The sequence below is a fragment of the Scleropages formosus genome, chromosome 8 (genome assembly GCF_900964775.1).
Source record: "Scleropages formosus chromosome 8, fSclFor1.1, whole genome shotgun sequence".
NCBI classification, from domain to species: domain Eukaryota; kingdom Metazoa; phylum Chordata; class Actinopteri; order Osteoglossiformes; family Osteoglossidae; genus Scleropages; species Scleropages formosus.
Window position 1 is genome coordinate 7,193,203 of NC_041813.1, and position 14,347 is coordinate 7,207,549.

The following is a 14,347-nucleotide window of genomic DNA, read 5'->3' on the forward strand; positions in this document are numbered from 1 at the left end:
CAGTTCAAGGAAGGCAGTTCCGATCAGCGTCAGCTCTCCCTGCATGTTCGGCCCGTACCATGGTAACCTGTTTCGCACCGTTACTGTAACTCCATTGCTTACATTTACTCATTTAGCTGACGCTTTTCTCCAAAGCAACTTACAACATTGGGTTTGCAAACTAAGCGATTTACAGCAATTTACCCGTTGATACAGCTGGGTCATTTTTTTTTTCTGGAGCCATCCAGGAGAAGTGCCTTTTTCGGCGGTGCTACAGCAGGAGATGGGATGTGAATGAAGGAAACGGCTGTAACCACCACACCACCTGCTGGCACACTTCGGTAGTGCAAGTGTGGTAAAAATTCAGATGATTTAAGAAAATTGTATGACATGAGCCCTGATTACAGTTGCAGCTTTCGGGTTTGTTTTCGCAAATAGACTATTCGTCATTTTGGAAAGGCGTTCAGAGTGCTCTGCTGGTTTTTGGAGTCTGCGCTTTTGCACGATCGAAGACTTGAGCGAAGCGCCGCTGGAGGCACAGTCAGGGCCCTTGGCGAGCTCGCACGCTGCCCGTCCTCCACAGCGGGACGTCACGGCCGGGCCTCGGAGCTCAGCCGTTCCGCGGAGGGACGGCCTCTGCGTGACGTCACGAGGCTCCGAGGCCCACGGTTCCCTCCCTGGAAGGACACGTGGCTTACAGTGCCACCCGCCGGGCACTTTCCAAACAGCGTAGTTTCTTGAAAAGTGAAAAGTCCCACGTTATTACCAGTAAAGTCAGATAAAATGTGAAGAAAGTAATGGTGTTTCTGTACCCATGAGATCAAAACAGAGTGGTTGAGTAGCAGGGGGGCGCCGTGGCGCAACGGGTTTGACCGGGTCCTGCTCTCTGGTGAGTCTGAGGTTCGAGCCTGCTTGGGGTTCCTTGTGATGGATTGGCGTCCCGTCCTGGGTGCGTCCCCTCCCCCTCCAGCCTTACGCCCCGTGTTGCTGGGTTAGGCTCCGGCTCGCTGCGACTCCCGCTCGGGACAAGCGGTTTCAGACAACGTGTGTATGTCTTGCTGAAGCCCAGTATGGATTCGGTTTGAAGTAACAGAGTTCCATTAAAATTTCTAAACGCCGCAGCCAAATTCTGTCCCCTCTCTATGGACAGTGAGCCAAATTACAGCCAATAACATGTAAACGGGATTGCGAGGGAGGGGCGCACGTCTTATATTTTTCTCCGGTTTGGTTTGGCCGACTTCTCCACTGGCCACCTTCGGCTCCACGCGGTAGTCGTTGAGACGTGCCGGAGGCACGGAGATCCTCCGGTTCCTGTTGAACTTGACGTACCTGCAGAACTTGGGAAAGAATGCAGGCGGTGCGGTAAACGCGAACCGTACGGTGCCGTGTGTATCGCGCAAGAGGAAAGAGCAAGATCTCAGAAGTTTAAGTACTGCTGACATATGCTTCCAGAATTAAAGACAAATTGATTGACAGCAGTTTTTTGTTTGCAGGTGTTTCCGGCTCGGAGCAAACGGGGGGAAAAGGCACGTGCCGAACCGGCGATTTTCAGTGGATTGGTCTCTCAGAGAAGTCTGAAAACTGTGATGGAGAAGGCAAAAATTCACGTGTTCCTAGGCGCCCCGACTCTGCCTCTCGCAGTTTCGACAGGTCCCGATCCGGACCGCGGCACGTGGGAGACCGCGGAGCTCTGCTTGCTGGGGAGGAGGCTGCAGCCCAAAGCAAGCGAACGTGGTCCTCGGGAAGGTGATACTGGGCCTGGCGATGCCATCTTGGCGAACGAGGTCGGAAGAGATTGTTTCGCACTCGCTAACGAAGGTTTCTTTAGGCTGAACATCGATCCCAGCGCCGTACCTCAACAATGCCCCTCGTCTCCACGAGCAAAAGGGGACGTTGTGCAGACGGACGCTGTTTCGGATGCGAGGGAAGCTTCACGAGAAAAGCACCCTGTCCTCAATGAGGAGGACTCGTGTCCCATTGCAGTACAGGAGTACCTGGATAGCTCTTTTACCGATCCTGAATCGGGTCCAGAGCCAGCAGGGGCCTCGCCAAGTCCATCGGTGTCTCTTGAGACAGAGTACCTGAGCTTGTGGACCATGAGCCAGACGCTGGTGCTCAAGGGGATGCTGAGGACGCACAAGGACCCCGAGCAACTCGGAACGCTGTGCACACCAGCCAGCCTTCCACTAACCCAACTGGAGAGCTCTCCCGAGCTGTACAGCCCTGGAAGCGATCTCATGGAGAGGGGGGGACCGGCGAACGGAGGGGCCTCCCAGGTGTTCCTGGACGCGCTGCGTGAGAGACAGGAGGAGGGCGGCGTGCAATTGGAAGCCACGCCAGAAGGGCTCCTTTGCTCTCAGTACTCCCCCTTGGGGAAGAGAGAAGGGGTACCGGGCGAACTAGGATTTACGAGGTCCGCTGACACGGGCACGACGGCGGCCTCCTCTCTTCAGACGTCCCCAGCGGCCCCGGTCTCCAAGAAGACCAGAGTGTCTCCATCTGCGGTAAGGACTCAGGAGCCACGTGATCGGACCAGGAGGATTCCGGGACCGGTCCAGCTCCCCCCCACCACCCTTCTCGCCCGTTGTGTAACAAGGGGGGTGCCGTACAACATCTTGGTTGCTGTGGTATACCCCTGTCACCTGAAGGAGATCAAACTGAAGTCAGGGGCCTGGGCAGGTTCCACCGTCCCCTTGGCAACCGTTGTGGTCACTGACCAGTCAGGCGTGGAGAGGAAGGTTGTGTTGTGGAGGACTGCGGCATTCTGGGCCTTGACAGTGTACCCAGGAGAGGTGCTGCTCATAACAGGTACAAACTATTCCCTAGCAAGTGAAAACAGCCTTCTTGTTCCATCCTCATTCTGTTTCCATTTTGGCTTAAAAATGAAAAACGCGACGTCACGACTATACGTCGTCGTGTAGAATTTCACTCATAAAAACAAAAATCCCCGTAGCGTGGTAAATCTCAGCGGGATCGTGAGTAAACTGGCTCGCGAACAGCATGCGGTCCTACAGCGCGCACTGGAAAGGGTCAATAATTTCTCAGTTTTCCTTCTCTTAACCTGCTAGTTCAGGTTTAAAGGAAAGTATCGGTGCAAGATAGAGCGGTGGACTATGGCGTTGCCGTCACGTTCACTTTAGTTTACATCCGTCGTTAGACGCCGAGGATCCGTGTTGATAACGGGCTGCGAAACAATGCCCAGCTCCATAGTACAAGCGTGCCTCTAGCGTGGTGTTTGTGCATTTTCAAAATGTGGTATATAAATGCACTTTCACTCTTGTTAACCCCTTGTCCAAGTCAGATCGTCCAGATCTCGTCACGGAAGCATAGCAACGTGTTGCATATAACAGGAGAGAGTGTAATGTGTAGAGGACTCACCTTCCTGGGGTCGGATCCCCACTCTGGTAAAAATTACCGGGCTACACACACACACATCTTCAGAACCGCTTGTCCCATACGGGGTCACGGGGAACCGGAGCCTACCTGGTAACACAGGGCGCAAGGCCGGAGGGGGAGGGGACACACCCAGGACGGGACGCCAGTCTATCGCAAGGCACCCCAAGCAGGACTCGAACCCCAGACCCACCGGAGAGCAGGACTGTGGTCCAACCCACCGCACCACCGCACCCCCTACCAGGCTATATAAATGCGTAAATAACCTCAGTGTACAAACCAAACATTGTAGGCCGCCTTAAACAAAGCCTCCGCTGAATTTACAAGGAGGGGCTTTTATTTATTATCGTATTATCATTTTATTTAGTATCGTTATCGGAATCGTTAACGGAATATGGCGTGGTTTGGCTCGGCCACCAAATCGGATAGGAATAGGCTACAAAGGACAGTCAAGACGGTTGAGAGGATCATCGGTGCAACCCCGCCTACCCTTCGGGTCTTGTACGAGAAGTCCGGAATGAGGAAGCGGGCGAGCAAAATCGTCACTGATCCCACGCATCCCAGGCACAAACTCTTTACACTTCTCCCCTCTGGCAGGCGTTAGAACGACCAGATCCAAGAACAGTTTTTTTTGTATCCGTACTACTATTTATACTCTCCTGTTTGTATACTCGGTAAATATGTTATTTATTCTGTAATTCTGCGTCAGCTGTTTGTTCGTTCGTTTCTCTGGAAATACCGGAGGCACCCAGAACCCCAGCAAATTCCGCACGTGCGTCAGCACACCGGCCAATAAAAGTCATTCTGATTCAAGTGTTCAAGTTACAGTAGGAATTTTCCATACTGTGGATTTCAGGGCTTCACCCATTCTTTGCGCTGATTATACAGAATGTTATTTTGAGGGCAAACGATAGCAGCGGTGGTTTAAATGGTGAGATGTGTTTCAGGCATTGCTGCATGGGGGCGTGCTGACGCGGTGGGTTTGACGCGGGTCCTGCTCTCCGGAGGGTTTGGGGTTCGAGTCCCACTTGGGGTGCCTTGTGATGGACCGGCGTCCCATCCTGGGTGTGTCCCCTCCCCCTCCAGCCTTGCACCCGTGCAACCTCGCATGGGACAAGCAGTTTCAGACTGTGTGTGTGTGCATCGCTGCATGCGGCTGGGCTGTTTCTGGCGTTTCACCGACTCTCGTTCTGCTAGGTGTGATGGCGAAAGAAGATAGCTGGAGGAGGGAGTCGGTCCTGCAATCCACCAGCTCCAGCACACTGCTGAACCTGGGCCAAGTCACTGGTGGAAAATTTCCACGAGGTGAGGCTCTCGCAGCATCTTGCGGCAGGTCACCTCCCGACAAGAGGATCTTCCGAAATCTGCTCATGGCGTTAGAAACACTTGTGTTTTCCTGCTCTCATTTGAATCAGCTGTTTTAATCTGATTCCGTTTGAACCTTTACTTATTTCTAGGACTGAGAGTATTTAAACGCCAAAGCCTGCAGTTTCCACTGTCTATTTAATAAGTCTTGCGCTACTGGGACATCGTTCAAAAACGTATCCATGTGTGGGAGACCAGTCTCCCCTAAGTACACAGGGAGCACGATGCTATACATTCTGTCATATTTACCCCGGAACACTTTTTAAAGTAGTTTTATAGTTTCATGCTTTCTTTTTTAATACTGAGAATATATTTACTCCTGTGTATAGCTGTTTTGAAGTGATCACTAGGCCATCTGTGTGAATCATGCCTGAAAAACATCACCAATTACAAGACACCACCCCCCGGCACCGTGTCAACTCAACAACTAGCCGACGATTTGAATGAGTTTTATTGCAGGTTTGATAAACCCTGTCTCACACCCCACACCCATTCAGACCCTCTCTCCACGAATCAATTAACACCTCCAGTAACCCCCACCTTCCCCTCTCCTGCACCTTTGATCTGCGAAGAGGAGGTGCGTCGGGTCTTCGTCAAACAGAAGACGAGGAAAGCACCAGGCCCAGACGGCATCTCACCGGCCTGCCTAAAAACCTGCGCTGACCAGCTGGCCCCTATCTTCACAAAGATCTTCAACAGATCACTGGAGATGTGCGAAGTTCCTTCCTGCTTCAAACGCTCCACCATCATCCCCATCCCAAAGAAACCCAAAATCACAGGACTTAATGACTACAGACCTTTCGCCCTAACATCTGTGGTCATGAAATCACTTGAAAAACTCGTGTTGGACTACCTGAAAGACATCACTGGACCCTTGCTGGACCCCCTGCAGTTTGCTTACCGAGCAAACAGGTCTGTGGATGATGCAGTCAACATGGGACTGCACTACATTCTGCAACATCTGGACAAACCAGGGACTTATGCGAGAATCCTGTTCGTGGACTTCAGCTCAGCCTTCAACACCATCATCCCACACCTCCTCCTGTCCAAATTAACCCAACTCTCTGTGCCCACCTCCATCTGTCAGTGGATCACCAACTTTCTGACAGACAGGCAGCAGCTAGTGAGGCTGGGAAAATTCTCATCCAATACTCGCACGATCAGTACTGGCACCCCCCAGGGATGTGCGCGCTCCCCACTGCTCTTCTCCCTGTACACCAACGACTGCACCGCTAAAAACCCCTCTGTCAAACTCCTGAAGTTTGCAGACGACACCGCACTCATCGGCCTCATCCGGGATGGCGACGAGTCTGCTTACAGACAGGAGGTCCAAGAGCTGGCTGTCTGGTGCAGTCATAACAACCTGAAGCTGAACACGCCCAAAACGGTGGAGATGATCGTAGACTTCAGGAGAAACACCTCATCATTATCCCCACTCACCATCATGAACAGCACTGTGGCAACAGTGGAGTCATTCAGGTTCCTGGGCACCACCATCTCACAGGACCTGAAGTGGGAGCCCCACATAGACTCCATTGTGAAGAAGGCCCAGCAGAGGTTGTACTTCCTTCGCCAGCTGAGGAAGTTCAACCTGCCACTGGAGCTACTGATGCAATTCTACTCCGCAGTCATCGAGTCCGTCCTCTGCACCTCTATAACTGTCTGGTTCGGCTCAGCTACGAAGTCAGACATCAGAAGACTGCAGCGGATAGTTCGGGCTGCTGGAAGAATCATCGGCACATCCCCCCCGGCTCTCCGAGAACTGCACTCATCCAGAGTCGGTAAAAGGGCTAGCAAAATCATTCTAGACCCCTCGCATCCAGGCCACTTCCTCTTCGAACCTTTGCCATCTGGCCGGCGCTACAGAGCACCGAGCACCAGGACAGCCAGGCATAAGAAAAGTTTCTTTCCTCAGGCCATGTACCTCATGAACACCTAAATCTCTCCCCTAGAGAGTAAATCAGTGCAATACACAACGCTATTTATATTTATATTTATAACTTTTTATCACATCATATCTCTTTTCACACTCCCTCGCATTTGTAACTAGTGACTATTTTTGTATATAATACAAAAATGTATATGTATATGTAATGTATATGTATATGTAAAAGTACTGTATATTTTTCTATATTTTTCATCCCTTATTCACATACTCTATCTTCTCATCTATCTTGCCACTGTCATTCTGTCTGTGCTGTGGAAGTTCCTGTCACCAAGACAAATTCCTTGTATGTGTGAACATACTTGGCAATAAAGCTCGTTCCGATTCCGATTCTGATCACGTGCTCCCGTTTCTCTGTGCTCTTCAGCCCCACACACCGTGAATGGCCGCACCCTGGACTTACTGTGTGCTCATCTGAAAGAGAAACACCCCTTCCTGCTAACCCTCCCCGCACGCGCCCCTCAGGACCTTAATGCCATCCCCCATGTCCGTCTGGGAGCCCTGAAGCCTGAAACTCTGGTCCACATTGTGGTGAGGGTCAGCCACGCGTCGACATTCACAGGTACGATCCCAATCGCGGAGACGTGGTTTACCGGGAACTCGGGTCCCGCTCTCTTTCGCTCCACCTGGATTACACCCATACCCGCCGCTCGCGACCCTCATCATATATTGAAACCCAGCCCATGCTCTCCAACTGGTTTTCCAGAATAGCAAAACCATTTTTCAAATCGCGAGCATTTCGGGAACAGGGAACGCAGACATTGCGTCGATGTATACAAGCGACAGACTTCAGCAACGAGTGTGTCGTGTTCTTCCTTTAGCCTGGCGTGGAGAGGTGAGCGGCTCTTCCAAGACAGGGGGAGTGCAGAAGGCCATGCTTACCGTGGTGCAAGGTGATAGCCAACAAGGGGAAGTGGTGCTGTGGGGAGCGGCCATGGCGTGGCTACCCCAGATCCAGAGGAATAGAGGTGAGGCCTGACTGAGCTGGACTGAACACAAAATATCGCTGTTGTTGGATAGTTAGCTCTCTTTAATTTGATAATCGTGCAAATAAATACTCAGATCATTGCTTGCTCTCCTTGATAGTAGCGTGGTGCTGTTATGCATGATGCGGCGGTGCAGTGGCATTTCTCACAGAAAGAACTGATTTTAATTGATTATGCATCCCTCCCGTTGTTGTGTATAATTATTTGACAACTCTTTTCATTTCATTTATGCTTCTACGTAGTTCGCAATTTTTGAAGGAAAAAAAATGCCGCCATAGGAGTAGAGCGTAACAAACGCCATAGCTGTCATTTTTGGCTGATGGTTGATGATCGTACCTATTTTAGATGCTGTGTGGGAATTTAAGGTGCTCCTTGTAAAGGAGGACCTTGCATCAGGAAGACTGGAACTGCATTCCACCCCATGGGGGTCATGTGAGCCCCTCCTGCCCGGCGATGACAAAGCGCGACAGTTCTGCAAACGGACTCATCCCGAGAGAGACACCGTCAGCTTTGAAATAGACCTGCAAACCCTTCTGTCGCAGAAATACACAGGCGAGGATGACCTCACAAAAATCTCAACAAAGCGAACGAGTTTTAATATGCTCTTTTGCAGATGCTGGATTGCTTTTTCAGAGAAAGGTTCACATTTGGGTAGTTCGACGTAAACAACAGCGTCGACGAGTGTAGCACATCTAAAGAAAGCAGCCGTAGAAGTTGTTCTTGCCATGATGGGCTCATTTAATTCTACTATCCTTTGGTCTCTCGGGCATAAAGGGAGTCAATTCTTATGTATTGTAATGCAGCATAACAGGTTTATTGTTGATCTTAACTGATGTGCGTTTGAAATGTTTTGCATCGACCGGTTTTTCTCCACTGTGATCCAGGATTATAACGGCCTGCTGTTCTCTCGTTTGACAGGTGATGTGCAGCTGAAGTGTCAGATCACAGGTTTCCAGTTCCAGAGCAACCCCTCCCAAGATGTCTCGCCACTAATAAATAGTGACACACCCTTGGAAGGGATTCTGGATGTGGTGTCTGGTGACATCACTTTTGCTGGCTGTGGGAGGTGTGTCTCCAAGTTATCCACGGACGCCAATGGAATTTACCGGCCCTGCTACCCCTGCCTGCCGTACACTGGTGTTCGCCGCTACTACAGGTTAACCCCTTTACGGATTTGTAGAAAATTCGTGAATGAATTCATCAATGACTTCACTGGTCTAATGATGTTCTCACAGCATACTATTGATCAATATCCTTAATGTGAGCTATAAAAATAGGTAAAAATTATAGGTAAGAAATAAAGGTAGGTGGAAAAATGGTAGGTAGATACACTATAAGTAGGTAAAAAATATAGGCAAAAAATGCTTTGGAGAAAAGTGAACAAAGAGCAACAAAATACAAACGGCAAAAACATTTAACTATTCTTCATAAAAGTAAAATGGGCTACAATGCGCACACACACATCATCTGAAACTGCGGGGAGCCGGAGCCTAGCCTGGCAACACAGGGCGTAAGGCTGGAGGGGGAGGGGACACACCGAGGATGGGATGCCAGTCCATCGCAAGGCATCCCAAGCGGGGCTTGAACCCCAGACCCAGCGGCGAGCAGGACCCGGTCCAGCCCCCCCAGCTACAGTGCATATTTTCTATTACAGTATTCATATTCAACTGTATTTTTATGCGTTGACAAAGTGCTTTAGAAGAATAATCAACATGTCCAAAAAGAGCATCCTGTAAGATATGAAATGTGTCCTGTCCAAAGTCTATGTTTAAACATCTGAATTTATGAGCGTTCTGCTCTGCACCCCAGACCTGCTCTGCTCATGGTGAAGGAGGGGATCAGCAAGGTCTGCATCCAGGTACCACCCATCCTCGTGCAGAAGATCCTGCAGAACATTCCTCCTGAGAAACTGAGCAAGTCTGTGGGTAAGGGGACAGCATCTTTCACTCCTTTCTTTCTCTTTTATTGTTGCTTCAGGTTCTTCGGTAATCTTACCGGGAGTCAGACACCGGTACTGTTTTTGCACGTGCTATAGGTGACACTGTACTACCTGCCTTACTCTCCTGCAGCGCCCTCCTCAGACAGACGGTTTGTTCACGTGGTAGCCGACGCACTTCATTGCCTACTTTCTGTCCAGAGCACCGTCACCCTGACTGTGCACAGCCACTTTCTGTGTGATGAGAACAGTGTCCCCATCGTTCAAGACTTCCTCCTACTGGACATTGACACCCAGGTGTGATACTGCACTGACTGACTGATCTTGTAGCTACACCTCTGTTGGCAGTCCTAGTATAAATTATGGCGTGAACAGCTTTGCTCAGGTCAAAACACATCTATGTACAATACTCAGAGGTTGGTTGTGTAGCACCACCCTCTGTTAACTTGACTATAAGGGTGGTGCCCTGGGTTGTGTTCTAAAGACTAAAATATTCTAATATGAAATGCAAGTACATTTATAATACAATAAACATCCAATTTATTAACTGGTCCACCTGAACCGTACTCCTCTTTTCTCAAGGAATTTAGTAACTGTATAACCCTTTAGTCATTACTCATGACAAAATTATCTTAATGAGGGATTTCAATATTCATATTGTAATGACCCGCATTACCGAGAGTTTGGGTGGGAAACGGGGCCATTGTACACAGGTGCATTATGGGAAAATTGTAAATAAAGTGTTCAACTGCTGGGGGCACTTTCGGGGAAAATAAGGAGGCACTGAAATGGCACTAATACATGTTGTTAATAATATTCTCATCTCTTCTGATGCTGGTCAGCTCTCTGTTGTTATGTTACTGGACTTCAGTGCTGTGTTTGATACTGTAGATCTTAGTATCCTACTGAGTAGACTTGAAAGCCTGGTTGGACTAAGGGGTACTGTCCTGAAGTGGTTCGACTCCTATTTAGCTAACCGTGAACAATTTGTACTGAAATCTGGTGACTGCACCCCCTCCATCCCAACTACAGTTCAATATGGTGTGCCACAGGGCTCTGTGCTAGGTCCATTGCTGTTCTCACCGTATGCTACAATTGGGTGACATTCTTCGCAAACACAATGTAAGTTTCCATCCATATGCCAATGACACACAGCTGTATGTTTTGTTTAAGCCTGATGACCCATCACATGTGGTATCTTTAGTTAACTGTTTATCAATATAACACTATATATGAGTAAAATTTTTTTTTTATCTCTAAAATGCCACTAGGGTCCTGCCCTCTGCTGGGTGTGTAAGTTATCCATGTGGATTTAGACCTTAGTAAATCACCAGTATGTACGATACATTGTTTTAGACCTGGATAAATTTGCTTTAAAGTAATAGACATTCTCCTCCGTGAACCGCCACCTTATCGTGGTGGAGGGGTTTGAGTGCCTGAATGAGTCCAGGAGCTATGTTGTCTGGGGCTACATGCCCCTGGTAGGGTCTCCCATGGCAGACAGGTCCTGGATGACAGACGAGACAAAGCGCGGTTCAAAAACCCCTTATGACAAAAAAAATCAAGGCGTCCGTTTACCCCGCCCGGTATGGGGTCACCGGGGCCCCACCCTGGAGCCAGGCCTGGGGGGGGGGCTCGCATGCGAGCGCCTGGTGGCCAGGTCTATGCCCACGGGGCCTGGCCGGGCTCAGCCCGAAGCCACAACGTGGAGCCGCTCTTCGGTGGGCTCACCACCTGCCGGAGAAACCATAAGGGGCCGGTGCGTTGTGATTTGGGCGGTGGTCGGGGCCGAGTGCCCGGCCGACCCGAACCTCGGGCGCCAACTCTGGTTTTTGGGACTTGGAATGTCACCTCACTGGCGGGGAAGGAGCCTGAGCTGGTGCGGGAAGTTGAGAGATACCGTCTAGATATAGTCGGGCTCACTTCCACTCACAGCTTGGGTTCTGGAACCACTCTACTCGATCGAGGGTGGACTCTCCACTATTCTGGCGTTGCCCAAGGTGAGAGGCGGCGGGCTGGTGTGGGCTTATTAATAGCCCCCCAGTTCAGCCGCCATGTGTTGGAGTCTACCCCGGTGAATGAGAGGGTCATCTCCCTACGCCTTCGGGTCAGGGAACGGTCTCTCACTGTCGTTTGTGCTTATGCGCCTAGCGGCAGTGTAGAGTACCCGGCCTTTTTAGAGTCCCTGGGGGGCGTGCTGGAAAGCGCTCCCACTGGGGACTCTGTCGTTCTACTGGGGGACTTTAACGCCCACGTGGGCAGCGACAGTGATACCTGGAGGGGCGTGATTGGGAGGAACGGCCTCCCTGATCTGAACCCGAGCGGTGAGTTGTTATTGGATTTCTGTGCTAGTCGCGGTTTATCCATAACGAACACCATGTTCATGCATAAGGGTGTCCACCAGTGCACTTGGCACCAGGACACCCTAGGTCGGAGGTCGATGATCGACTTTGTAGTCGTTTCTTCTGACCTTCGGCCATATGTCTTGGACACTCGGGTGAAGAGAGGGGCTGAGCTGTCAACTGATCACCACCTGGTGGTGAGTTGGATTCGATGGCGGGGGAAAAAGCTGGACAGACCTGGCAGGCCCAAACGCATAGTGAGGGTCTGTTGGGAACGTTTGGCGGAGGCCCCTGTCAGAGAGGTCTTCAACTCCCACCTCCGACAGAGCTTCAACCAGGTCCCGAGGGAGGTGGGGGACATTGAGTCTGAATGGACTATGTTCCGCTCCTCCATTGTCGGTGCGGCTGTCCGGAGCTGCGGCCATAAGGTCTCCGGTGCCTGTCGCGGCGGCAATCCCCGAACACGGTGGTGGACACCGGAAGTAAGGGATGCCGTCAAGCTGAAGAAGGAGTTCTATCGGGCCTGGCTGGCTCATGGGACTCCTGAAGCAGCTGACAGGTACCGACGGGCCAAACGGAGCGCGGCTCTGGCAGTCGCCGCGGCAAAAACTCGGGCTTGGGAGGAGTTCGGTGAGGCCATGGAGGAAGACTTTCGGTCGGCCTCAAAGAGATTCTGGCAAACCGTCCGGCGACTCAGAGGGGGGAAGCGGTGTTCCACGAACACTGTTTACAGTGGAAGTGGTGCGCTGCTGACCTCAGCTGAGGATGTTCTCGGGCGGTGGAAGGAGTACTTTGAGGATCTCCTCAATCCCTCCGACACGCCTTCCGTAGAGGAAGCTGAGGCTGGGGACTCGGAGGGGGACTCGTCCATTACCCTGGCTGAAGTTGCTGAGGTAGTCAAAAAACTCCTCGGTGGCAAGGCTCCGGGGGTGGATGAGATCCGCCCCGAGTTTCTCAAGTCTCTGGATGTTGTGGGGCTGTCTTGGCTGACACGCCTCTGCAGCATCGCGTGGAGTTCGGGAACGGTGCCTCTGGACTGGCAGACCGGGGTGGTGGTCCCTCTTTTTAAGAAGGGGGACCGGAGATTGTGTTCCAACTACAGGGGGATCACACTCCTTAGCCTCCCTGGGAAAGTCTATGCCAGGGTACTGGAAAGGAGAATCCGACCGATAGTCGAACCTCGGATTCAGGAGGAGCAATGCGGTTTTCGCCCTGGCCGTGGAACACTGGACCAGCTCTATACCCTCACTAGGGTGTTGGAGGGTTCGTGGGAGTTTGCCCAACCAGTCCATATGTGTTTTGTGGACCTGGAGAAGGCATTCGACCGTGTCCCTCGTGGCATCCTGTGGGGGGTGCTTCGGGATTATGGGGTTCGGGGCTCGTTGCTACGGGCTGTTCGTTCCCTGTATGACCGGAGCAGGAGCTTGGTTCGCATTGCCGGCAGTAAGTCAGACCTGTTCCCGGTGCATGTTGGACTCCGCCAGGGCTGCCCTTTGTCACCGATTCTGTTCATTATTTTTATGGACAGAATTTCTAGGCGCAGTCAGGGAACGGAGGGTGTCTGTTTTGGTGGCCGCGAGATCTCGTCTCTGCTTTTTGCGGACGATGTGGTCCTGTTGGCTTCATCAAGTCAAGACTTGCAGCGTGCACTGGGGAGGTTTGCAGCCGAGTGCGAAGCGGCGGGGATGAGAATCAGCACCTCCAAATCCGAGGCCATGGTTCTCAGTCGGAAAAAGGTGGATTGCTCCCTCCGGGTTAGGGGGGAGTTGCTCCCTCAAGTGGAGGAGTTTAAGTATCTTGGGGTCTTGTTCACGAGTGAGGGAAAAATGGAGCGGCAGGTCGACAGACGGATCGGTGCGGCGTCTGCAGTAATGCGGTCATTGTACCGGTCTGTTGTGGTGAAGAGGGAGCTGAGTCGTAAGGCGAAGCTCTCAATTTACCGGTCGATCTACGTTCCTACCCTCACCTATGGTCATGAACTCTGGATCATGACCGAAAGAATGAGATCGCGGATACAAGCGGCAGAAATGAGTTTCCTCCGCAGAGTGGCTGGGCGCACCCTTAGGGATAGGGTGAGGAGCTCAGTCACCCGGGAGGAGCTCGGAGTAGAGCCGCTGCTCCTCCGCATCGAGAGGAGCCAGTTGAGGTGGCTCGGGCATCTGTTCCGGATGCCTCCTGGACGCCTCCCTGGGGAGGTGCTCCGGGCTTGTCCCACTGGGAGGAGGCCTCGGGGCAGACCCAGGACACGTTGGAGAGACTATGTCTCCCGGCTGGCCTGGGAACGCCTTGGGGTTCCCCCAGAGGAACTGGAGGAGGTGTGCGGGGAGAGGGAGGTCTGGAGTACTCTGCTCGGACTGCTGCCCCCGCGACCCGGCCCCGGATAAAAGCGGAGGAAGATGGA

At 51.7% G+C, this 14,347-nt stretch overlaps 1 protein-coding gene across 1 annotated transcript; it reads left to right on the plus strand.

Annotated features, from left to right (window-relative positions):
• Window positions 1-10,151, plus strand: shld2 (shieldin complex subunit 2). The gene is made up of 9 exons (XM_018766190.2): window positions 1-62; window positions 1,473-2,787; window positions 4,570-4,677; window positions 7,050-7,244; window positions 7,504-7,650; window positions 8,014-8,220; window positions 8,587-8,824; window positions 9,478-9,593; window positions 9,738-10,151. Exons 1-9 carry the CDS (start codon window positions 60-62, stop codon window positions 9,905-9,907), a joined length of 2,499 nt encoding a protein of 832 aa, XP_018621706.2. The 5' UTR covers window positions 1-59; the 3' UTR covers window positions 9,908-10,151.
• Window positions 10,152-14,347: the final 4,196 nt, after the last annotated feature.

Bases quoted from the DNA above. Each gene is read 5' to 3' on its own strand.
- shld2 (XM_018766190.2), top strand. The intron at 7,245-7,503 runs GTACGATCCCAA...TTCTTCCTTTAG, and splicing joins CCACGCGTCGACATTCACAG to CCTGGCGTGGAGAGGTGAGC. The intron at 8,221-8,586 runs GCGAGGATGACC...CTCGTTTGACAG, and splicing joins TCTGTCGCAGAAATACACAG to GTGATGTGCAGCTGAAGTGT.